Source organism: Giraffa tippelskirchi, chromosome 3 (genome assembly GCF_054371585.1).
Source record: "Giraffa tippelskirchi isolate mGirTip1 chromosome 3, T2T-mGirTip1v1.2.pri, whole genome shotgun sequence".
NCBI lineage: Eukaryota > Metazoa > Chordata > Mammalia > Artiodactyla > Giraffidae > Giraffa > Giraffa tippelskirchi.
This window is the reverse complement of record NC_137277.1, coordinates 14,448,544-14,475,472: the sequence shown is the minus strand read 5'-3', so window position 1 is coordinate 14,475,472 and position 26,929 is coordinate 14,448,544. Positions and strand designations below refer to the sequence as shown.

The window sequence follows — 26,929 nt, the reverse complement described above, 5'->3', positions numbered from 1 at the left end:
GGTGTCTTTCTATATTCCAGCAAAGAATATGTGGAAAATAAAAAAAATTAAACCAGTAACATTAAAATAGCACCATTAAAAACATGAAATCAGGAATAAATCTAACAAAATATGTACAATATTTGTATGCTAAAAACTACAAAACACTGATGAAAGAAATTGATGACCTAAATGAAGAGATATACTATGGATCAGAAGATTTTATGATGCTAAGTGTCAAACTGATCTATAGATTTAAAGTAATCCTAATGAAAATCCAGTGGACAATTATTTTTGTAGACATCAAAAAACTGATTTTAAATTTTTACGTAAAAATAAAGGGACTAGGATAGACTAATTCTGAACAATAAAATCAATGTTTGGACTCTTGCAATACCTATCTTCAAGACTAATGTTAAGTTACTGCAATCTAGAGAGTAGGTGGTATTGGCAAAAAGAATGGACACAAAATCAGTGGAACACAATAACTCAGAGGCCCTGGCAAAGTTCACAGTCCAGGGGCACAAGCTCACCAAAATCACAGGACTAAAGATGTTGCCCACCCTACTCCCACAATAAAATTAATTATTATTTACTGCAGTTAATTTTATCCACTATACCATGTTCACCTTTCAGCAGAAACTTACAAGGCACACTTAAATAAAAACAAATAAACAAAACAACCCAGTACAAGGAGACAGTACATGCATCAGACCAGCCTCAGATATGGCAAGGATGCTGAAATTATAAAATTGTGGATTTAAAAAATGAAATACTTAGGTATAAATTCTAACAAAATATACAGAAGATCTATGAGGAAGACTACAAAACCTCTTGATGAAAGAAGTCAAAGAAGATCTAAATAAATGGAGAGAAACTCCACATTCATGAATGCACAGAATCAAAACTATAAAAATGTCAATTCTCCTCAAACTAATAGACTTAATACAAACCCAATCAAATCCCAGTAATTTATTTTGTTGACACTGATTCTATCATTTATGTGGAGAGGCAAAAGACCCAGAATAGCCAACCTGATACTTGAAAGGGAAAAACCAAGATGGAAGAGTGACACCACTGAACTTCAAGACGTGCTACAGAGCTACAGTAATGGAGACGGTGCAGTACTGGGGAAAGAGCAGACAAAGAAATCAACGCGACACAACAGAAAGCCCAGGACAGACCCATATGAATACAGCCAACGGAGCAAAAGCAACACACTGGAGAAAAGAAAGTCTTTTCAACAAATGATCTTTAGACAACTGGACATCCATAATCCAAACAATACATTTAGACACAGACCTTACATCCTTCACAAAAATTAACTCAAAATGGATTACAGAGTTAAATGTAACGTGCAAAAGTGTAAAACTCCTGTAATATCACATGGAAAATCTAAATAACCTTGAGTATGGTGATGAGGTTTCAGAAACAGTCCCAAAGGCATGATCCTGAAAGAAATAATTGATGACCTAGACTTCATTAAAATTTAAAATGTCTGCTCTGTGAAAGACACTGCTAAGAAAATGAGAACCCAAGCTTCATATTTAAAAATTTAAAAATATCCAAAGTATACAAACTCAATGACAAGAAAAAAAAATTAAAACATGGGCAAAAGACCCGAACAGACACCTCACTATAGAAGCAAATAAGCATATGAAGAAGATGTTCAACACCATATGTCATTAGAGAATTATAAATTAAAACAACACAAGATACCACTGCACACCTATTAGAATGGCCAAAATCCAAAGCACTGACAACACCAAATGCTGGTGAGGATGTGAAGCAACAGGATCTCTCCTCCACTGCTGGTGGGAATGAAAAATGTTACAGCTACTTTGGAAGACAACTTGGCAGTTTCTTCCAAAACTAAACATGCTCTCACCTTTCAATCCAGCAGTCATGCTCCTTGGCATTTACCCAATGAACTGAAAACTTGTATCGACACAAAAACCTGCACATGGATATTAATGGCAGCTTTACTAAGCATTGTCAAAACCTGGAAGCAACCAAGATGCCCTTTCAGTAGGTGAATAGATAGATACACTAGTATGTCCAAACAACTGATATTATTCAGCATTAAAAACAAATGAGCTAACAAGTCATGAGAGGAACCTTAAATGTATATTACTAAGTGAAAGAAGCCAATTGGAAAAGGGTACATACTGTATGATTCCAACTAGATGACATTCTGGAACAGGCAAAACTATGGAAACAGTAAAAAGATCAGTGGTTCCCAGGGACTGTAGGGAGGGAAAGATATTAGAATACATTCTTAAATAAACATGTTTAGGTTATACATCATTTTAATGTGTACATCTTGTTTTTTTTTTTTTTTTTTTGCTGATGACTGATTACTTGCTGTTTATATTTATTTTAGACTATAGAAATTATGTTAGTATAGAGGATTTTTAGGGCAGGGCAGTCTTTCTATAAGATACTATAATAGTAGATACATACCATTATATATTTGTAAAAATCCATAGAATGTATAGTATCAAGAGTGAACCATAATGTAAACTATAAACTTTGGGTGATAATGATGTGTCAATGCAGGTTTGGACACGACCGAAGCGACTTAGCAGCAGCAGCAGCAATGCAGGTTCACCTATTATAACAAATGTACCACTCTGGTAGGGGAGGGCTGTGGGTATGTGGGTGCAAGAGTCAAACAGAAACTGTAAACTGTATTTTCCACTCAATTCTGCTGTGAAACGGAAACTACTCTAAAATATAAAAGCTAGTAAAAATAAATCCACAAACAAAAACCAAACAAAAAGAATGTATCAACTGAAAGTTACTCAGTCACGTCTGACTCTCTGTGACCCCATGGACTATACAGTCCATAGAATTCTCCAGGCCAGAATACTGGAGTGGGTAGCCTTTCCCTTCTCCAGGGGATCTTCCCAACCTAGGATCGAACCCAGGTCTCCCGCATTGCAGGGGGATTCTTTACCAGTTGAGCGACCAGGGAAGCCCAAGAATACTGGAGTGGGTAGCCTATCCCTTCTTCAAGGGATCTTCCCCACCAAGGAATCAAACCAGGGTCTCCTGCATTGCAGGCAGATTCTTTACCAACTGAGCTATCAGGGAAGCTATCTGAAGACTATGAAAATAAACAGTTGCAGGTAGATTCAGAAAGGAGCACAGAATATGAAGTCCTGCTGAAGTTGTGTGAGTTTACCATGTTTTTTTTCAGGAATTGCCTGGGCTGGACTTAAAGACAGCCCCAAATTCAGAAGTGCACATGAGGTTAAGAAAAAACTCCAAGAAAATCCCTCCCTTTCTAATGAGGAAAATGAAAGGGGGCACATGTTGGTATGAGAGACTAGGGGAAATCCCTCTTTCCTCCCTTCTCTTCTCTTCTGGTATCCAACCAATTCTACAGCAGTAGCAGCAAAGAGATGTTCATGGTGACTGGGCAAGTACCTAGAACTCTGGGAGAAGGGAGCTCTTTTTTATGATCCCAGGAATAATAATCCCAAGAATGTGAGGCAAATTCTCATTGTTTTTTGAATCTCTCTGTTTATCACTTGACCTGGATATAGACACAGTCGCAGGAACTGAACAATGGAATGGGAAAACTAGAGTCTCTGGTTTTTAGCCAGAGGGCTAAAGGAGAGTCTGAGGGCTTGAAAATGTTGGTAACACGGGTACGGAGGAATAACAAGCAAACAATCCCATCAAGTTGTATATGAACTTCTAGGCTCACTTCTGAGTTCCGTGTGCGTGGTATGACCCTAAACAGTCTTACCACAGGCTTTGAGAACAGAGCAATAAGATGTACTTACTACCACTCTGGTCCCAGAATGGACACTGAATCACATGAAATGCTCAGAAAACTGAACAGACATTGGAACCACAGGCCCCATAATGCAGGTAGGAATTTGTGCCTGAACATAATCTTTTCAACTAGCCACTGACATACACACACTCACACACACACAGACAAAACATTCTCCTTAGAACTTTAATAAAACCTAGGGTCACATATAATAATACTCAAAATATCCAGGATATAATCCAAAATGGCATACAAAGAAACAGGAACGTCTCAACATGAGAAGGAAAAGTCAATAGACAGATGTTATTCCCAAGATTACACATACTCTAATTAAATACCAATAAAGCAATTGTTACAACAATGCTTCAATATGTAAAGGCAAACATTCTTGAATGAACAGACAGAAAGTCTCACAATCTGATGTGCATTTTACACATACAACACATCTCCTTTTAGACCAGCCACATTTCAAATACTCAACAGCTATATGTGGCCAATGACTACTGTACTGAAGTTCAGTTAGTTTCCAGAGTATAAGGTAAAAAGTATGATCCAATCACTAAACACTGGAAGGAGCCAAGGATGATGACTCTTACTACATCCCCATTCAACTCATTTACATGGCCTGTGAAGAAGACAGACACATCTTGGAGAATGACAGTGAATTTTTGTAACTTTTCAGGTTGTGAATACCACTGCTGCTGCTGCTTTAGGTATGATTTTGTTCCTAAAGAAAGCCAACACACTCCTGGCATAAGGTTTGCAGCTATAGACCTGAGAATGAGATCATCATAAACAGTAAGCATTCAGCTACAGTGCCAGCTATACATTTTCACTGTGCTTAGCTACTAATTCTCCTGCTCTTAGTAATAATCTAATCCACAGGGACCTTAACTGCCTTTCTATTCTATAAGGGCACCATGCTGGTCTACTACTTTGATAATTTCATGCTGATAAGACTTGGTGAACAAGAAGCAGCAACTGATCTAAACACTGTGATAAAATACACGCATGCCAGAGGGTGGGAAATAAATTCCACAGAAATTCAGAGGTCTTCCACACTGGTAAAATTTCTGTGAGCCCTATGGTTTTGAGCAATTCAAGACATCCCTTCCAAGGTGAAGAAGGTGCTGTATGTACTCTCTTTTAATACTGAGAAAGAGGTACAATGCCCAGGAGAGCTCTTTGGAATTTTGAAGCAATCTGTACCTCCTTTGGGTAGGCAACTATGAACCATTTACCAAGACTGTTTGATGTGAGGAGGCTCACAACAGTTGAGGGTTCTGCAACACTTATGGGCTGCTGTAACAGCTGCTTTGCCACTTGGGTTGGGTTATATAACCCAAGTGCTTGATGTATCTGTGCTAGTTAGGGATTCTTGCATGGTTACTGCACAACTTTAGGTGAACTCAGGGCAGATCTCTAGCATTTTGTAAAAAAGCTATGCCATCCTGTGCAAATAACTACTACCGTTTTGTGAAAAACAGCTTTTGGCTTTCCACAGGGCCATAGAATAAATGCTTGCTCAGAAGTGAGAAATAGATTTAAGACTAGATCTGATAGACAGAGTACCTGATGAACTATGGACAGAGGTTCAGGACACTGTACAAGAGACAGGGATCAAGACCATCACCAAGAAAAAGAAATGCATAAAGGCAAAATGGCTGTCTGAGGAGGCCTTACAAATAGCTGTGAAAAGAAGAGAAGCGAAAAGCAAAGGAGAAAAGGAAAGATATTCCCATTTAAATGCAGAGTTCCAAAGAATAGCAAGCAGAGATGAAAAAGCCTTCTTCAGTGATCAGTGCAAAGAAATAGAGGAAAAAAACAGAATGGGAAAGACTAGAGATCTCTTCAAGAAAATCAAAGATACCAAGGGAACATTTCATGCAAAGATGGGCTCAATAAAGGATAGAAATGGTAGGGACCTAACAGAAGCTGAAGATATTAAGAAGAGGTGGCAAGAATACACAGAAGAATTATACAAAAAAGATCTTCATGACCCAGATAATCACGATGGTGTGATCACTCATCTAGAGCCAGACATCCTGGAATGTGAAGTCAAGTGGGCCTTAGGAAGCATCACTACGAACAAACCTAGTGGAGGTGATAGAATTCCAGTTGAGCTATTTCAAATCCTAAAAGATAATGCCATGAAAGTGCTGCCCTCAATATGCCAGCAAATTTGGAAAACTCAGCAGTGGCCACAGGACTGGAAAAGGTCAGCTTTCATTTTGATCCCAAAGAAAGGGAATGCCAAAGAATGCTCAAACTACCGCACAACTGCAGTCATCTCACACGCTAGTAAAGTAATGCTCAAAATTCTCCAAGCCAGGCTTTAGAAATACATGCACCGTGAACTTCCAGATGTTCAAGCTGGATTTAGAAAAGGCAGAGGAACCAGAGATCAAATTGCCAACATCTGCTGGATCAGCAAAAAAGCAAGAGAGTTCCAGGAAAACATCTATTTCTGCTTTATTGACTATGCCAAAGCCTTTGACTGTGTGGATCACAATAAACTGTGGAAAATTCTGAAAGAGATGGGAACACCAGACCACCTGACCTGTCTCTTGAGAAATCTGTATGCAGGTCAGGAAGCAACAGTTAGAACTGGACATGAAACAACAGACTGGTTCCAAATAGGAAGAGGAGTATGTCAAGGCTGTATATTGTCACCCTGCTTATTTAACTTATATGCAGAGTACATCATGAGAAACGCTGGGCTGGATGAAGCACAAGCTGGAATCAAGATTGCCAGGAGAAATATCAATAACTTCAGATATGCAGATGACACTACCCTTATGGCAGAAAGCGAAGAAGAACTAAAGAGCCTCTTGATGAAAGTGAAAGAAGAGAGTGAAAAAGTTGGCTTAAAGCTCAACACCCAGAAAACTAAGATCATGGCATCTGGTCCCATCACTTCATGGCAAACAGATGGAGAAACAGTGGAAATAGTGGCTGACTTTTTTTGGGCTCCAAAATCACTGCAGATGGTGACTGCAGCCATGAAATTAAAAGACGCTTACTCCCTGGAAAGAAAGTTATGACCAACCTAGACAGCATATTAAAAAGCAGAGACATTACTTTGTCAACAAAGGTCCATCTAGTCAAGGCTATGGTTTTTCCAGTAGTCATGTATGGATGTGAAAGTTGGAGTATAAAGAAAGCTGAGTGCCGAAGAATTGATGCTTTTGAACTGTGGTGTTGGAGAAGACTCTTGAGAATCCCTTGGACTGAAAGGAGATCCAACCAGTCCATCCTAAAGGAGATCAGTCCTGAGTGTTCATTGGAAGGTCTGATGTTGAAGCTGAAATTCCAATACTATGGCCACCTGCTGCAAAGACCTGACTCATTTGAAAAGACCCTGATGCTGGGAAAGATTGAAGGCAGGAGGAGAAGGGGACGACAGAGGATGGGATGGTTGGATGGCCTCACTGACTCAATGGAGATGAGTTTTGGTAAACTCCAGAAGTTGGTGATGGACAGGGAGGCCTGGTGTGCTGCGGTCCATGGGGTTTCAAAGAGTCGGAGATGACTGAGCGACTGAACTGACTGACTGACTGACTGACATGGGCCACCATGTGACCTAGGCAGCTCATCATGAACTAAGTTTTGTTAGATCAACAAAGCACTATGGTTGGGTGTGTACTGAAGTGAAGTGAAAGTCACTCAGTCATGTCCGACTCTTTGTGACCCTATGGACTATACAGTCCACGGAATTCTCCAGGCCAGAATACTGGAGTGGGTAGCCATTCCTTTCTCCAGGGGATCTTCCCAACCCGGGGACTGAACCAAGGTCTCCCGCATTGCAGGCAGATTCTTTACCAAGCTGAGCCACAAGGGAAGCCATGAGTGTGTACTGAAGTACTTCATTATCAAAAGGAAGAGTTGTACAGGAGACTGGGCTTGAGCAGATTCTGAAGCCACAAATAATTTGCATAAGCAAGTGGCCCAGAAGCCCAAGGTTCCTAATTCCTGCTACAGTGCTTATTTTCTCTCAACTTGGATGTATTAATATTTTATCTCATGGAGAATTCTCTATGACCAACCTGAGGGAAAAAAAAGCAAGCTGGTTGACTCATAGCTCTGCATGATAACATGCAGATAACAATAATACTACTGCACGATTCTGGGGTAGTCCTGAAGGACAATTGTGAAGGGAAAACCTTCCAAGGGCAGAAGTTTGAACAGGGTATCCAGCTGGAAGGAGAGATGACATTTTTGTCTGGAAGGAGAGATGACAGAGATACTGTTCTATACCAACTCCTGGACGGTGTTTAATGGTATGACTGAATATCCAGAGATTCAGAAGGAATAATTAGAGAGCTGGTGACAAGGAATTCTGGAGATAAGGTATATGGACAGACCTCTTTGAAAGGGCACAGGACAGACCTCTTTGAAAGGGCACCAAGTATGAAACAATTTATGTCCCCGTGAATGCTTACCAAAGAGCAAACTCTACAGAGAAGATGCGTAATAACCCTGGAAATAAGATGACCAGTTTGGAGGACTCGGCTAGTCTCTTTACCCAGCCATTCTATCTTTTTCCAATGGGCTTGTTAACAAAGAGGCCATGATAGCAGGAATGCAATTTATACATGGGCTCTGCAATATGGACTTCTGCTTACCAAGGCCAACCTGACTACAGCCACAGCTGAGTGTCCAACACACCAAAAGTTCACACATGTGAACTGGGGAAGAGGCAGGTGGATGCCTCCAATATGGTACCCTTCTCAGGATGGTCAGTCAGTTGTCTCACTACTCATTTCTAGTCTCTAGAGACTTCCTCTTCCTTCTTAGTAAATATATTATGAATTTAAAATAAATATTGCTTATAGTGTCAAGGTTTTCAGATTGTCTTAGTCTGCCCCCTTGTGGGAACCAGCGCTTGAATTTTTCACTAAAAATAAAACATTAAATCCAGCCTAGTACTCAAACAAAACAAAGCACCAAGTGTATTTACTAGATAATAATTTTACCCTAGGCTTCACTAGTCAGTTCTTTCCTCACCCTTTGTTACTCAACTCTTCATGACTCTTCACTAAAATTCATGAAGTTTTTCAAAGAGGTTTTGTCATTTTTATCTCTTACCAGAAAAATTCAGATAAATTTTTAAATGAAAACATTTCTAAATGTCCAACATACCTTTTTCAACCTTTTTAGCTGCCATACTTTTATTCCTTTTCATTTATAAATATGCATAAGCAAGGAGTGACTTCTATAAGCCTTCTAGTGCTCACTAGGCCAATTACCATAATATTAAGTAGGACCCTTGATATGTTTTGACACAAAATGTGCTTAGGGTTGCCTATTCCAAGTGTGTAAGATATTGCTAAATAAATTATCATGAACCACTCTGAAAATCTGAACACTCAGATGAGGAAATGGTGGAATAAATTATGAATTATTTAGCTAAAAAGGATTATACAGATTTTAAGAAATTAGAATTTAAGTATGTTCCTGGAGGGATGGCCATGCTATACTGTTAACTGAGGGAGAAGAAGCAACTAAAATTGCATTTAATATGTTTAAATATTCTAACTAACACAAATACACACACATCTATGCCTGAGCCAGTATGAGTTTAGGGGAAAACATGGAAGAATACAGACTGGATATAGTCAATACTAGTCACTTCCTGGGAGCAGAAGGGGAAGAAGCCCTAACATATCCTTTTTATATGTCTACATTGTTTGGTAAAAATAATTTTTTTACTTAATATGACTACTATAACTCACATTAAAAATATAGTGTGATTGATACATATAAACACATTCTGACACATCCCAAGCACCCTAATAAGAAACTGGTGACTGGAGGGCCAATTTCAAGGTTAATTTTTTTGGAAGAAAGAGTTACAGAAAGCATATCAATAAGAAGTTAAATCTCAGAAGATACATATGACTAGAAATACAGACACTTCAGCAGGCTTCCCTGGTGGCTCAGTGGTAAAGAATCTGCCCGCAAGGCAGGAGACACAGGTTCATTCCCTAGGTTGGGAAGATCCCCTGGAGGAGGGCATGGCAACCCACTCCAGTATTCTTGCCTGGAGAATCCCATGGACAGAGGAGCCTGGTGGGCTACAGTCCACAGGGTTGCAAACAGTCCGTCACAACTGAAGCAACTTAGCACGCATGGAGAGATTTATCCTTTAAGGTCAGATCTTTTCAACTCTGTTGATCCAACCACCAACAAACAACTTTGTGTTTTAAATATCAGAATGAAAAGATTCTAAATACATGCTACCAATAAGGCTGATTTGAAATTTTCTGTGTAGATTAGTGTAAAGTCTGAAATATTTTCCTACTGAAAATAATACACACTTCACAGCATTATTCTGAGAATTAAATGAGGATTAAATTAAACTAAATTAGAGAATTAAATGAGGATTCTGTGAAGGCACCTAGCTCAGAGCTCGGCACATATATGTTATTAATTTTTGTCTTTATTCCTAAAGCAATCTATGCTGAAAGCAAAATAATTTTTATCAGAATGAGAAAGTACTAAAATAACAAAATAATCCTGTATATGAGTGATGCCACTATGCCAGATACACTATTACACTGAGATAAAGAAATGATATACTAAATATTGAAATAATTTTCCGTACCATTCTATACAATACTATTGGTTTACTAAAGAAATCATTGTCACCAGACTAAAGAATAATTTGTGTATGTTTCAAGTGCATGAACATTTCACTTTTACAAATTTTATATTTACAAGGAAAGAAAAAGAACCAGGAGACAGCATATTTGAAAATTTAGTACATTATTACTATAGATACACCAATGTGTAATAATAAAATGAAACTGGCTACAAATAATGGGAATTACACAAACTCAAACACTGTACAATTTCCCAGTCTTCCAGCATGAGTTGATCTTAGGCATTATTATACTAATATACATCTTGCATACCAGAGTCTAATGCCTGCATGATGGTATCTTTGCAGAAGTAAATCAAAACTGGGTTTCAACCATATCACAATGGCTCATGTACCTATTCAGTATTTAGAACCAGTAAATTCTGCTTATGTATAGGTAATCTCTAATGAAAAGTCATTTGATTCAGAAAATGGAGCTACTACAACAACAAAAAAACAATTCTGATGAAGTAACCCATGATTCCTGAAATACAGAAACAGAATTCCTAGAACTGATAAGCTTCCTTCATCAATTCGATGGCCTAAATGTGAACACTGGCACTGTGCTAGACACTAAGATCCTACCATTAATGAACTTCTAGACTGCTAAGAAAAAGAGAGATCCACCAGACAAATAAGACCAAATATAGTAAATAATATAACCCAATAATATGCAAAATGCTACACTGGAAAGCAGAGAATAACCACCCAATCTTAGAAGACTATACTAGAGTCAAACTGTCACAATCAGTTTTATAGTCTTATTTTAAAAAGAGCCTCATTTCACAAATCAACAGACAGTTGACAGTCTGACAAACTACATACATCCAACAAATTTCTCACACTGCTGCTTTACTTCCTCAGCTACGTAAGTAACAGAGGTGAGTATCGGATCCATGTGTGTCCTGGGCACATCTACATACATCCACATACTTCCCCATGCACACTGCCTGCTAGATATTCGTGCATTCCTTCATTCGACAAATACTGAAAAAACTTTATGTGTAAGTGTTCTACGGCTAGAGTGGTGGATTAGACAAAGTCTCTGCTCAGATGAAACTAATTTTCCAATTGCTCAGACAACATTGAACAAGTAAATATACACGTGTAGTGGCAATTATGAAGATTAGAGCTGAGTGTTTAGGAGGTCAAAGAGAAGGCCACTCTTTCCTAAGCAGAAACTCATAGTTCTTTAGTCAAGAAGGAACAAATGTACAGACCTTGAAAACACTCTTCAGATGTTTAAGCAAAAAGGCCAACAGAGATGAAACAAAGTGGATAATGAAGGGAGTGGGAGGGTGTAAAATACTAGGGAAAGGGCAGCTCAGGTCAGGTTATACAAGGAATGATAAAGACTTTACAGTTTATTCTGAATGTGACAGGAAGACACTGGAGAATTTTTTTTCAAATGTGGGGAAATAATGACTTGATTTGTTTTAACAAAAGCAGTAAAAGCTATCAAATGGACAACAGATTATATGTTGGCAAGAATAGAAATAAAAAGTTAGGACACTCTAAGTAGTAAAGAAATGATAGTAGTTCAGACGAAAATGGCAACAATATAGGTGGTGTGGCAATGACAGAAAATGTATCTTAAAAAAGAACAAACTCTTAAAGCATTATAAAACAAAACAAAAAGTCAATAATGGAGGAGAAGTGTTCAGAAATCCATGGGAGACAGAAACTAGATGCAACTGGAGTGTGGAAATTATAGCCCAGAGTATGTGTAGGAGGATAACTGTGAAAGATGAGAGTATTTCCAAGTCTGTTTTAACCACAAAAGCAAGAGATGCAAGGAGCAGGAAGTGTCCAGGGGCATCTTAAGGACGGGGTGGAACCTGATTCAGTCAGGCCATCTCCCATCTCCTACACTTGAGAGCAGATGACATCAGAGGTCTCTGCCCCTAAATGAGGACAGTGAGTGCGGGTATGTTTGAGTCAGAATCCACTGTATCTGAGAGAGAGCAGAGGCCAAGCTAGTTAGTTAACACACAGGAGACAGCCTTCATGTCCAAAGGATAAGACACCTCACTAGGCCCCTTACCTTACATGTCTGCCATTATGACTATAGAAAGAAAGTGAAATTGCTCAGTCATGTCTGACTCTTTGTGACCCCATGGACTGTAGTCTACTAGGTTCCTCCGTCCATGGGATTTTCCAGGCAAGAATACTGGAGTGGGTTGCCATTTCCTTCTCCAGGGGATCTTCCCGACCCAGGGATTGAACCCAGGTCTCCCGCACTGTAGGCAGACGCTTTACCATCTGAGCCACCAGGGAAGCTATCAGAAGAGACATTAAATAGCAACTGTATCTGCAATCAGGAAGGGCAGGTTATCATCCATTATGGCCCTCTACAGGTGTAACAGATGTTTAAAGACAATGTTTGTTGCTTCCGTGATGGTTCAGTGATAAAGAATCTGCTTGCCCATGCAGGAGATGCAGGTTCAATCCCTGGGTTGGAAAGATCCTTTAGAGGAGGAGATGGCTACCTATTCTAGTATTCCTGCCTGGGAAATCCATGGACAGAGAAGCCTGACAGGCTACAGTCTATGGGGTCACAGAAGAGTTGGACATGACTTAGCGACTAAATGTTTGTTCTGAACAGACTGGCATTTGTTCTGGTTAGCTGGTATTTATGGCATACTAATTATTAAATATTTTGAATATTACCCTCTAGACAGGCAAACACAAAATATAATAAAATAGAAGGGCTCTGGTTCTGGGTGAAAATGAAGCAAGCACACGCTAAGTTGCTTCAGTCATGTCTGACTCTTTGTGATACTATGGACTGTAGGCCCTCAGGCTCCTCTGTCCATGGGATTTTCCAGGCAAGAATACTGGAGTGGGTTGCCATTTCCTTCTCCAAGGGATCTTCCTGACCCAGGGATCAAACCCACATCTCCTGTGTCTTTTGGAATGCAGATCAATTCTTTACCACTGAGCCACGAGAGAAGCCAATGGCAGCTGTAGGGAATATTTAAATCCATTCTGACCAAAGGATCAGTGGTATGAGAACAGAACTGCAAAGGGAAATAGATAAATCCACACTTATGGTCTGAGATTTCAATATTCCTCTCCTAGTAATTGACAGAATGAGCAGATAGAAAATCAGCAAAGATGCAGAAAACTTGAACAATATCATCAATTAACTTGACCAGACTGACATTTGTAGCACCTTCTACCTCCCCTCCAAAGAGCATAATACACATTTTTTAAAAATTTATTTTAATTGGAGGCTAATTACTTTACAATATTGTGATGGTTTTTGCCTTACATTGACATAAATCAGCCACAGGTATACATGTGTCCCCCACCCCGTCCCAAACTCCCCTCCCACCCTCTCCCCATCCCATCCCTCTGGGTTGTCCCAGTGCACTGGCTTTGAGTGCCCTGTTTCATGCATCAAACATGGATTGGTCATCTATTTCATATATGGTAATATACATGTTTCAATGCTATTCTCTCAAATCATCCCACTCTCGCCTTCTCCCACAGAGTCCAAAAGTCTGTTCTTTACATCTGGGTCTCTTTTGCTATCTTGCATATAGGGTCGTCTTCACCATCTTTCTAAATTCCATATATATGTGTTAATATACTGTATTGGTGTTTTTCTTTCTGGCTTACTTCACTCTGTATAATAGGCTCCAGTTTCATTCACCTCATTAGAACTGACTCAAATGCATTCTTTTTTATAGCTGAGTAATATTCCATTGTGTATATGTACCCAGCTTTCTTATCCATTTGTCTGCCGATGGACATCTAGGTTGCTTCCATGTCCTAGCTACTGCAAACAGTACTGCAATGAACACTGGGGTACACGTGTCTCTTTCAATTCTGGTTTTCTCAGTGTGTATGCCCAGCAGTTGGATTGATGGGTCACATAGCAATTCTATTTCTAGTTTTTTAAGTAATCTCCACACTGTTCTCCATAGTGGTTGCACTAGTCTGCATTCCCACCAACAGGGTAAGAGGGTTCCCTTTTCTCCACACCCTCTCCAGCATTTATTGTTTGCAGACTTTTTGATGGCAGCCATTCTGATTGGTGTGAGATTATTAAACCTCATTATGGTTTTGATTTGCATTTCTCTGATAATGAGTGATGTTGAGCATCTTCTCATGTGTTTGTTAGCCATCTGTATGCCTTCTTTGGAGAAATGTCTGTTAGTCCTTTGGCTCATTTTTCAATTGGGTCATTTAGTTTTCTGGTATTGAGCTGCATGAGCTACTTGTATATTTTGGAGATTAATTATTTGTCAGTTGTTTCATTTGCTATTATTTTCTCCCATTCTGAAGGTTGCCTTTTCACTTTGCTTATAGTTTTCTTCATTGTGCAAAAGCTTTTAAATTTTATTAGTACACAAAGAACATTTAAGATAGATAATTTCCTGGGCCATAAAACAAGTCTCAGTAAAATGTGACTTAACTCATAGGATGCATATTCCTTGACCACAGCAAAATTAAACTAGAAATTAATATGAGGAAAATATCTGGAAAATTCTCAAATGTTTGAAAACTTCATCAACACACTTCTAAATAACACACGTGTTAAAGAAGAAACCAAAAGGGGAATTAGGCAGTATTTTGAAATAAAAGAAAATAAAAGCATTACTCATGCAAGTCTGTGAAATGCAGCTAAATCAATACACAGAGGGAAATTCATAGCACTAAAATTTCTGTATTAGAAAATAAAGCTCCAGTATCAGTGAACTTAGTTTTTACCTTAAGAAACCAGAAAAAGAAGAGAAAGCAGGAAGAAGAAAGCAAATAATAAAGAGCAAAGCACAAACCTTTCAAAATTTTGAACCAGTCAGTTGTTCCATGTCTGGTTCTGTTACTTCTTGATCTGCATACAGGTTTCTCAGGAGATAGCTAAGATGGTCTGGTATTCCCATCTTAAGAATTTTCCACAGCTTATCGTGATCCACACAGTCAAAGGCTTTAGCATAGTCAATGAAGCAAAACTAGATGTTTTTCTGGAATTTCCAATCTCTATGATCCAACAAATGTTGGCAATTTGATTTCTAGTCCCTCTGCCTTTTCTAAACCCAGCTGGTACATCTAGAAGTTCTCAGTTCACATACTGCTGAACCCTAGCTTGAAGGATTTTAAGCATAACCTTACTAGCATGTGAAATGAGTGCAACTCATTTCGTATGGTCATCTGAACATTCTTTGGAACAACAGACTGTTTTAAAATTGGGAAAGGAGTACGACAAGGCTGTATATTGTCACCTTGCTTGTTTAACTTATATGCAGAGTACATTCATGCAAAATGCCAGGCTGGATGAATCACAAGCTGGAATCAAGACTGCTGGGAGAAATCAACAACTCCAGATATGCAGATGATACCACTCTAACGGCAGAAAGTGAAGAAACTATAGAGCTTCTTGATGAGGGTGAAAGAGGAGAGTGTAAAAGTTGGCTTAAAACTCAACATAAAAAAAAGATCACGGCATCTGGTTACATCACTTCATGGCAAATAGAAGTGGAAAAAGTGGAAACAGTGACAGACTTTATTTTCTTGGGCTCCAAAATTACTGTGGACGGTGACTGCAGCCATGAAATTAAAAGACACTGCTACTTGGAAGAAAAGCTATGACAAATCTAGACAGCGTATTAAAAAGCAGAGACATTACTCTGCCGACAAAGGTGGGGTACAGTCAAAGCTATGGTGATCTTTCCAGCATCATGTACAGATGTGAGAGTTGGACCATAAAGAAGGCTGAGCACCGAAAAATTGATACTTTTGAACTGTGGTGCTGGAGAAGACTCTTGAGAGTCCGTTGGACTACAAGGAGATCAAACTAGTCAATCCTAAAGGAAATCAACCCCGAATATTCACTGGAACAACTGATGCTAAAGTTGAAGCTCCAATACTTTGGGCACCTGATGTGAAGAGGTGACTCATTGGAAAAGACCCTGATGCTGGGAAAGATTGAAGGCACTAGAAAATGGGAGCAAGAGAGGATGAGATGGTTAGATAGCATCACTGCCTCAATGGATGTGAATCTGAGCAAATTCTAGGAGATAGTGAAGGAAAGGGGAGCCTGGTGTGCTGCAGTCCATAGGGTCTCAGAGTCAGACACAGCTTAGTGACTGAACAACAACAACAACAAAGCAGAAACCAATAAAAAAGAAAACAGGAAAACAATACAGAAAATGAAGGAAAACTGAAACTGATCCTTTAAGATTAACAGAATTGACATATCCCCATCTAGGATGACCAGGACAAAGAGAAAGAATACTCAAAATTATCCATATCAGGAATGAGAGAGGTGGCACCACTACAGATGCCACAGAGTTTAAAAAGGATAGTCAAAAAGAAATAGACAATTTGAATAGTCCTATATTTACTAAAGAAACTTAATTTATATCTTAAAACTTTCCCACAAAGAAAATTTTAGGCCCAGACGGTTTCCCTGGAAAATTCTATTAAACATTTATGGATGAAGTAGTATCAATTCTATAAAATATACTCCAGGAAATTGAAGGAGAATTATATTTCAACTTTCAACTTACTCTATGAAACCAGGAGTAGCCTGATACAAAAATCAGACAAAGACATCCTAAGACAGGAAAAATTAAAGGCCAACATCCCACATGAACATAGATACAAAAATAATTAAAACTGGCTTAGCAAATTAAACCTGCCAGCTGTACAAATACAGGCAACACAGGCCAGATTTGCTCACCCTGCCTTAAAGCACTACTTCCCAACCATAATTTGCTAAGTGTTAATCATTCGGTCGTGTCCAACTCTTTGCGACCCCATGGGCTGTAGCCCACCAGGCTCCTCTGTCCACGGAATTCTCTAGGCAAGAATGCTAGAATGGATTGCCATTTCATACTCCAGGGGATCTTCCTGACCCAGGGATCAAACCTGGGTCTCCTGCGTTGCAGGCAGATTCTTCACTATCAGAGCCATCAGGGAAGCCCTTGACCACAATGGTCCAAATCAGATAAAAATGTCTGTATTACACTGGGGTAAACTGATAAGGTTTACCACTGGAAGTGACTGATATGAACATCAGCTACTCTAGACACTACCCCAAGGACTGAGAACTTACTCTAACATCTCCTTTCCTACACATTACTTATTTTTTAACTTGTGTTTAGAACTTCTTTCTCTTACTACTTTATGTATTTATCACCAATTCAACCCTGAGTCTTTCACCAATTACTTACAACTTTCCTAAAGATAATTAAATGCATCAAATTTCTAACAATCTCATTCCTGAGAATGGCTCTTCTGGAAGCTTCTAACCTACTCCAATCTGGTCCGTTTGCCCTTCAACCCTGTTTTGTCATTGTACGTGGAAGATTTCTTTACCTTTCTCTTTTGTTAAATTTCCTATTATCTTTCTTTTTTTTTTTGTCTGACTTTATCATTTTGATGGATCACACCCTCCAACAGATTTCTAAGAAAGGTACAAGGCAGGCAAACAAACCAAAAAAACAAAAAACATTACATGTCTTAAAACATCGTAATTTCACTCATATCTGATTAATAGTTTCAATGCATATGACATAAAATGAGATTGAAATTACTTTCCTTCAGAATTTCGAAGGTGATGTGCCATTGCTTGTTTAGTTTCTAAAGCTACCACAAAGAAGTCCAGAGCCAAGTGATTCCTGTTACTTTAGTTAATAAATTTTTCTCCACTCTGGAAGCATGGAAAGATCTGTTTGGCCCAGTGATTTGAAATTTCACCCTGATGTGTCTTAGTTTGTGTTTATATACACCCTTTGTACTGAGCACTCAATAAGCCTTTTCAACCTCATGTTCTTTATATCAAGAAAATGTTTTTGAATCATCCTGATGATTTCTTCCTCATTTCCTCTGTTTCTTCTGGAAACTACTATTATTTGAATATTGAAATTCCTGGACAGCTCCTGTAAATTTCTTCATATTCCTCACTTCTTTTCTATAACCTCTGTCCTTCTGCTCAACTTTTTACCAGATTTCTTCAATATTAATTTTGTAAGTACTTCTACAAAGCTTTTTAATCTCTGAAATCAAAATTTTAATGCCTGAGAGCCTCTTTTAAAAATCAGAGTATTACTCTTTTAGAGTTAACTCCTTCTTATTTCATGGCTGTATTGTTTTCTCTTATTTTCCTGAGGATGTTAGTAATTGTTCTAATATTTTCCTCTGCAAAAGATTTGTTCTCTCCAAGCTGCTCTACCCTATTTATTTTAATCTCTATTTTTCATACACTACAGGGTCTCTTCAAATATCTAGTAATCCTTGATTAGCTCTCATAATTAAGAGAAGAGGACTAAAACGGTGATTATCTTCAGTATGGGGTTCTTGCCTTCCACTATGCTGATGTCTTCTGTCCTAGAGTCTCTATTTTTGTCCTCTTCAAAGAGTAAGTTTCTGGACTTTGCCAAGGTTAGAGGTGAAGAGCTGGGCACTTGTTCAGCTGATTGGCTAGCTCATTTTGAGGAGGACATCCCAGGGTCCAAAGGCTTCTTCAACTGTCAACCAATCCTCCTTTCACTTCTACATGCTGCCATTCTTGAGCTTTCTGTCGTTTGGAGGATAAGCTGGGTTATTTTCTTGATTTTCTCTGCTACTGAGCTTAACATTTAATCTTCTATTATTCATACACTCTCTAGTTTCTAAAATTGTGTTGATGTTGTCTCCTCTCTAATTCCCCTTTACTGATCTTTTAATGGATTTCTGGAAGGAGCAAAAGTAGAAGTATATATTCATCCTATCTCTTTACTACTGGTAATATGTATATTCATCCCAAGTCATTATAGATGGCTTTGTACTTCTACTTCCGTCATTTGAATAAAGTGAGATCAGGCAGCTGTGCTAAGATCATGAAAATCACTGATTTTGTTGTTATTAAGTTCGGCTTTTGTTACTAAAATTCGATTACACTCATTGATTTGAAAACTATTTCAACTGACATAATTCAGAGGGCATAAGGTAAATTAATAATCTCCCAAATTTATATCTGACATTTAATCTGACATTTAATAACATCAAACTTTAATAAATATTAGTATCATCTTTTCCTATTAATTTGTACTAATTTTATTTTTAGGGTTATATGGTGAGGCCACCCAAGATGGCTGTTCTCTTTCTCTGTGTACAGCCCCTGCTTAACAATCTCTGCTTCACCCACACCCTACTCATATGAATGACTTTCCCTCTTAATCACAGAGCCTAATCAGTAAATGCCTGGTGTAATCTTTAGATCAGAACATCTCCACCACTTTGATAACTTATCAAAAGGGCAGTGAGGGGAGTGGTCCTTTGCTGGTTTCCCTGGTAACCAATAAGCCAACCTAAAGTCAATTCCCCCAATACCTGGTAAACACCTCCATCCTCTCCCAGCAGTAAAGAGTGCTGCCATGTCCTGCCTGCTCTGCCACACACAGGACCATGCTTCAGATGTGTAAGAGTCTCCTATCCACTAAATCACCAATGCCTCTGTTGCTGAGTCTGGGCTCTTTCTTCTGTCTTGAGGCTGGGCAGGTATAGGCGTGCAGGCCTGTGGGGTGCAGCCCAACAAGGATTTTATATACACAAGCTCATTTTATTTCTCACGTCCGCACTAAGGCTTACTGAGATATCACTGACATAAAACGTTATTTAAGTTTAAGGTATATAATGTGTTTGATTTTCTTTTATAGTACAATTCATTTTTTTCTCTTGATTTCTTTTTTGGTATCAAAATACTTACAATAAGGGAAAAAAGTGAAAATAGGATAAGTTTCTAACATATCTATAATACATGCATATTAAGAATGATTAAGTACTAGTGTAGGTTAAAAATTCCAAATCAACCTGCATATATTATTCCTCTTTTTATTCTGCAACAAACTGTTTTAGTAAAAATAGTACTTTCTAAAACTTGGGAAGAGCAAAGTTGGAGAAAAAGAGAAGGATTATAGAATAAATGAACCAGAGTTTTTACAGGATTAAAACACTTCATATTTGTACATCTAAGGCTTTATTTTGTTTGTAAATAAAGACTCTCTAAAAACTAAACTCAGTAATGACTGCCTGAAATTTTATAATATATTCATTTGGTTTGGGTTCCAACTCTCATTCTCTTGGAAATGACTTCACTCACCCAACACTATTTATTCAGTAACTACTATCTACCAGGTACTTAATCTTGGCACTGGAAATACAACAGTGAATAAAGAAAACCAGAAATCTCTGAAATCATGGAACATTCATTCTAGTTTTAGATGGAGAAAATAAAGGTGATAAGTACTACATAGAAAAAGGAATGTGGAGGTGCTAGTCCTGCAAAATTTAAACGTTAGTTAGGGAGGGCCTATCTGAAAATCCACTGATAGAGTATTTTAACCTAGTTTTGAGGTTGTCACTTAAAAAAACTATTCAAAAGCCTATGGTAATAAATTTTAAACAGAAAAGGAAAATAAGTAAAATGATCCTAATTTTTGAGAGCAATTACAAACAAAACCTATTTCTTCTGAGAGACTTAAGATAAATACTTTTAAAAGCCAGGATAATAATACTTGCAACAAATGCTACTGCTAAAAATTTACTTTTGGCTATATTCCAAAAGTGATATCCAGACATATACCACAGTGATCCAAATTACTTAAAACTTTAATATCGTTTAAAATAAGAGACCATTTTTCATTTTCTTTAATCTTGAATAAATGATTATCACATAGAACCAATTAGATTATAACATTTAAACTCCCAAATGAGAAATGAGAATATCTAAATTAGACCCAGTGAAAACCTCAGTCCTCAGATTAAGTACTGGAAAGGAAGAGCTGATATCTTCCCTTTTTAATTTATTAATAAATTTAATGAAAATTTACCTTGCCCAGAGCGGCTTTGGCGAGAGTCTACACTTGACTGTCTTCGATCCGGTGGTTCCTCGCTTCCTCCATCTGAATAAAATGAGAAAGACCATAAGCAAATAGATAATGAAACTGATGTAATACCAGCCCTGATGACATCTTTATCTTAAAATTCCTATATCTAGCATTTGTTTTCTTATCATACACAAATCAAAGGTTCTTACCCTTGTTCTTCTGGGGATGGTTTACACCCTCATCTGAAAGTCTAAAGAAAGTGAATGCATTCTTTCCCAACCCCCAAACATATACACAAGGCTTCCCTGGCGGCTCAGTTGGTAAAGAATCCACCTGCAATGCAGGAGACCGGAGTTCAGTCCCGGATTGAGAGATCTCCTGGAGAAGGAAATGGCAACCCACTCCAGTATTCTTGCCTGAAAAGTCCCATGCACAAAGGAGCCTGGTGGGTCACAGTCCATGCGGTAGCAAGAGTCAGACACAACTCAGCAACTAAACCACCACCAAACATACACACTCTACTTTGTGTATAATGAAGCAATGTAGCCTACTCTGAAGTTCATTCACAGAATTTCAGTTTAAAAGCCTTGGTTTAAAGCAATGTCTAAGTTAATTACAGCTGCTTATTTATCTAAAGTACATCAAATAATCCTTAGGGCTATATGTTTTACTATAATAAAAATTACATGTTTTATGAGAGATCATAGGAAAATTATATAATACATGAAAGAGCAATACAAATCAGAATCGAAAAACTCAGAAATGACAAGGCAGAAACCAAGAATTAGAAATCAAAAATCATTTCAATAATGAAGTCTGAAGTATAAGAAATACAAGAGCAAATAAATACAAAAGATCTTACAAAGAAATACAAAGTAAGATGGAAGAAAATCTTGAACAAATTTTTTAAAAAGAAGAAATAGATTAAGAAGGATTTGCAAAAAGGGGATACATATTGGCAAAGAAGATCTAGTATAAGGATAAAAATAGGAGTCCCTAAGGAAGAAAACCGAAATGAGAGGACAGAACAAATACTAAAAAAACTGTAATTCAAGAAAGCTTTTCAAAGGGAAAAAAGTACCTATGTATATGTATTATATATAGTTAAATGTATAAATACATTTATATATATACATGTACATACATATATATTTGAAACTATTATATCTGGTGGCTCAGATGGTGAAGAATCTGCCTGCAATGCAGGAGACCTGGGTTTGATCCCTAGGTCAGGAAGATCCCCTGGAGAAGGGAATAGCTACCCATTTCAGTATTCTTGCCTGGAGAATTCCATGGACAGAGGAGCCTGGAGCTATAGTCCATGGGTCGCAAAGAGTTGGACATGACTGAGTGACTAGCACTTTCAGTTTCATGTGTGAAACTACATATTTTAAGAGTACCTTGTGTACTACTTAATCAAGTTAGATCAATGGACCAGGACATTTTCTACTAAAATTACCAGACTTTAAAGAAAAAAGGAAAAAAAATCCTTTGAGCATTTAGGCATTACATGATAAATAAGGGAAAACAATAGAAGAAAATGGGGTAACATATTTGAAACACAAAGTAAGTTTGAGTCACAGGCTTTACAATGAGTAAAACTTACCTTTAAGTATAAAGAGGAAAGAAAAACTATTACTAACATGCAAGAACTCAGGGAATATTGTTCCCATGGGACTCGTCCTAGCTCTAACAGAGAACTCATTTGAGGCAATCAAAGTGACTAGAGAGACATTAAGTAAGGACTGGAGATGAGCAATAAACATAGGATTGACTGTAGAATTAACACTAAATTAGGGTCTTAGAGAGATTATAGTATGTAATAGCTACAAAATCTGACAATGAAGATACAGTACAACCAAAACAAATGGAGAAAGAATAAACAAACAGAAAATAACTGATTTCAGTAATCAAAATTGGTAGTGGTAAAGTTGTGAGACCACTGTATTTAAAAAAGAGGGATAAAACAATGAATAACTACGGGATACTCTGATGTCATCCCCTTGAGAACCAGAATTCTCAGTGTGGAAGAAAGGAACTATAGATATAACGATACAGAAGTTAAATAAAAACTTTATAGTATTGAATCTATATTACAAACATTAGTACAATCTTATGAGCCACACATATGTCCTAGCTCTGTGCATTTAAAATATCTAGCATGTGATGGAATTCCAGTTGAGGTATTTCAAATCCTGAAAGATGATGCTGTGAAAGTGCTGCACTCGATATGCCAGCAAATCTGGAAAACTCAGCAGTGGCCACAGGACTGGAAAAGGTCAGTTTTCATTCCAATCCCAAAGAAAGGCAATGCCAAAGAACGCTCGAACTACGGCACAATTCCACTCATCTCACACGCTAGTAAAGTAATGCTCAAAATTCTCCAAGCCAGGCTTCAGCAATATGTGCACCATGAACTTCCAGATGTTCAAGCTGGTTTTAGAAAAGGCAGAGGAACCAGAGATCAAATTGCCAACATCTGCTGGATCAGCAAAAAAGCAAGAGAGTTCCAGAAAAACATCTATTTCTGCTTTATTGACTATGCCAAAGCCTTTGACTGTGTGGATCACAATAAACTGTGGAAACTTCTTAAAGAGATGGGAATACCAGACCATCTGACCTGTCTCTTGAGACAGGTCCCATCACTGGTCCCATCATTTCATGGCAAATAGATGGGGAAATAGTGGAAACAGTGTCAGACTTTATTTTTTTGGGCTCCAAAATCACTGCTGATGGTGATTGCAGCCATGAAATTAAAAGACTCTTACTCCTTGGAAGGAAAGTTATGACCAACCTAGATAGCATATTAAAAAGCAGAGACATTACTTTGCCAACAAAGGTCCATCTAGTCAAGGCTATGGTTTTTCCAGTAGTCATGTATGGATGTTGGACGGTGAAGAAAAGTTGAGCGCCAAAGAATTGATGCTTTTGAACTGTGGTGTTGGAGAAGACTCTTGAGAGTCCCTTGGGCTGCAAGGAGATCCAACCAGTCCATCCTAAAGGAGATCAGTCCTGGGTGTTCATTGGAAGGACTGATGTTGAAGCTGAAATTCCAATACTTTGGCTACCTCATGCAAAGAGTTTACTCATTGGAAAAGACCCTAATGCTAGGAAGGATTGGGGGCAGGAGGAGAAGGGGACAATGGAGGATGAGATGGTTGGATGGCATCACCGACTTGATGGACATGGGTTTGGGTAGACTCCAGGAGTTGGTGATGGACAGGGAGGCCTGGCGTGCTGCGGTTCATAGGGTCGCAAAGAGTCGGACACGACTGAGCGACTGAACTGAACTGATTGATTAAGTAGTGATGTTCATCCCTAGGGCCCAGGCTGTGATCCTAAAATGCCATTCTCCATTAAAAGAAATCAGAACTTCTTAAAGAACTAGCTGGTTTATCAAAGGAAATGTACTAGATGAACTTGGATCACCGTGACATATGTAACAGTAAAGAAGCTATCAAAAACAATGTAAAACTGAGGTCATATCAAAAAGACTTGAGTGAAACAGCTTATCAACATGCAAGAACTCAGGGAGTATCTTCATCCCATGGACCTCTTCCTAGCTCTACCAAAGAACTAACTAAGGGTACAACTGACTGTAGATCATAATGACGCTGAAAAAAAAGAAAAAAGGAGAAGAAAAACCCCATAGCACCACCACACTAACTGGTCACTTTCTGAGGTTGAGAGGGACCTAGCTCATTATCTTGAAAACTGGGGAAATGAAAGAATTAGCAATTCATCTCACATTTCCTATATGAACTATACTAGTAGCCAAAATGTATATAAGAAAGAGCTTTCTTTAAAATTATTCCAGGTAATAAGTGGGAAACAAAAGATAAAATATCACTATTTCACAACTTGAAATTAATTATTATCTCTGTAGGCATCGCGCAACAATGGCTAATAACAACAAAAAGGAGAAAAAAAAACAAAACTGGATATGATATACCTCCTGATGATAGAAACACAACAAACACAGTTTTGCCAAAGCAATCAAACCTGGGTCTGGTCAAACCTCTGGATCTAGCTGTCCACTTTTCAGGAAAATCGAAAGACAGAAAAGAAAAAAAAAAAAAGGCTGGACTGTTCTTGAGTGTATAATCAACAAAATACCAACTGTGGGAAATTCTACAGGTCAAACAACCAACCCAGGTCTCTCAACAGATAGAGGAAAATAAAAGTATTATGAAGTCCTAAATTACTATGAAATTATGGTTCATTTTATGAAAAGATAACTCCTGTACTAGAAATCTGTGGCATCTTATATCAGGTATCAGGATGTATAAGCATACTCCTAGTCAATTTTCCTTACTAGCAATCATCTAATTTTTAAGGCAAATTTCTTTCTTCTCTTTTACTTGGGAATAAATTACAATGAGCAACACTCATATTCAGGCATGTCTTAAATTTTCATTTTTCCATGTAGATAAAATTACATTATACACATCACATTCTGTTTTAACATCAAAACATGCCCTTCAAGTGTGTGATAAATAATATGACTAAAATACAGACATTTCCCCCTACCAGCACTGTCTTTCTAAAGAATAAAAGGAGAAAAAGAAATAAAATTAAATTGGCATGATCTGTAGAATGTTGGGGTATCACTAAAATAACCTACAGGAAAAATACAGACATTAATAGTTTAAGACAGTTTTGAGTCATCCAGCCAATGGCAAGACAAAAAGTCATCAATTTTGATACCATCATAATCGAAAATGTTTTAATTGCCTGAATTTTAAAAATTAAATCTGAAATCCATGGCAGTAAATTTAAGCAATTCAATTCTCTAAGACTGAAATCTTAACCATGTCTTACCCCAGAGGAGGCTAGTCCTAAGTGTTGAGATTAACTCTCAGGTAAAAGTAAACAGTTAAAGATTTTTTAAAAATATAAACTCACCATTGACCCCAGATGGTGTAGAAAAAAAGTTCAAGCTCTTTAAAAGTGTTTGTGGTATGCTTATGCAATCAATGACTCCATTATCCAAAATAGCAAGACTGCAATGATGTACAGCATTTTAAATCTTTTTGCTTTGCTTAAGACACAATTCCTTCACTACAGATAAGACCTCCCACACATTATACATACATCTACATTTATGGACAAAACAGAAGACCTTCAGTCATCAAGCAAGTCAAACTATTTGCATAAGACTGATTACTTCACCCTGGAGTGTAGAAGGTAGAACAGAGCTGTGTCTGTGAAGTTAAAATTTACTCATCAAGCTTGAGTTCAGATGTTCAGACTTTCTTCAAATATACTTATTTGAACTTCACAGAGGAAAGCCCACTGATAGGTTCAGTTCAGTTCAGTCGCTCGTGTCGACTCTTTGCAACCCCATGGACTGCAGCACTCCAGGCCTCCCTGTCCATCACCAACTTCTGGAGTTTACCAAAACTCATCTCCATTGAGTCGGTGATGCCATCCAACCATCTCATCCTTTGTCGTCCCCTTCTCCTCCCGCCTTCAATCCTTCCCAGCATCAGGGTCTTTTCAAATGAGTCAGTTCTTTGCATCAGGTGGCCAAAGTATTGGAGTTTCAGCTTCAACATCAGTCCTTCCAATGAACAACCAGGACTGATCTCCTTTAGGATGGACTGGTTGGATCTCCTTGCAGTCCAAGGGACTCTCAAGAGTCTTCTCCAACACCACAGTTCAAAAGCATCAATTCTTCAGCACTCAGCTTTCTTCCTG

The 26,929-nt window shown here is 38.1% G+C and overlaps 1 protein-coding gene across 4 annotated transcripts in view; it reads right to left on the bottom strand.

Moving 5' to 3' along the window:
- TANC2 (tetratricopeptide repeat, ankyrin repeat and coiled-coil containing 2) overlaps positions 1–26,929 on the bottom strand; it is a 363,447-nt gene that overhangs the window by 234,874 nt on the left and 101,644 nt on the right. For all 4 annotated transcript variants that reach the window (XM_081576541.1, XM_081576540.1, XM_081576542.1 and 1 more), the window contains exon 3: positions 21,233–21,304. In XM_081576541.1, the coding sequence (XP_081432667.1) occupies positions 21,233–21,304 (72 nt within the window). The remainder of the gene's footprint in view (positions 1–21,232; positions 21,305–26,929) is intronic.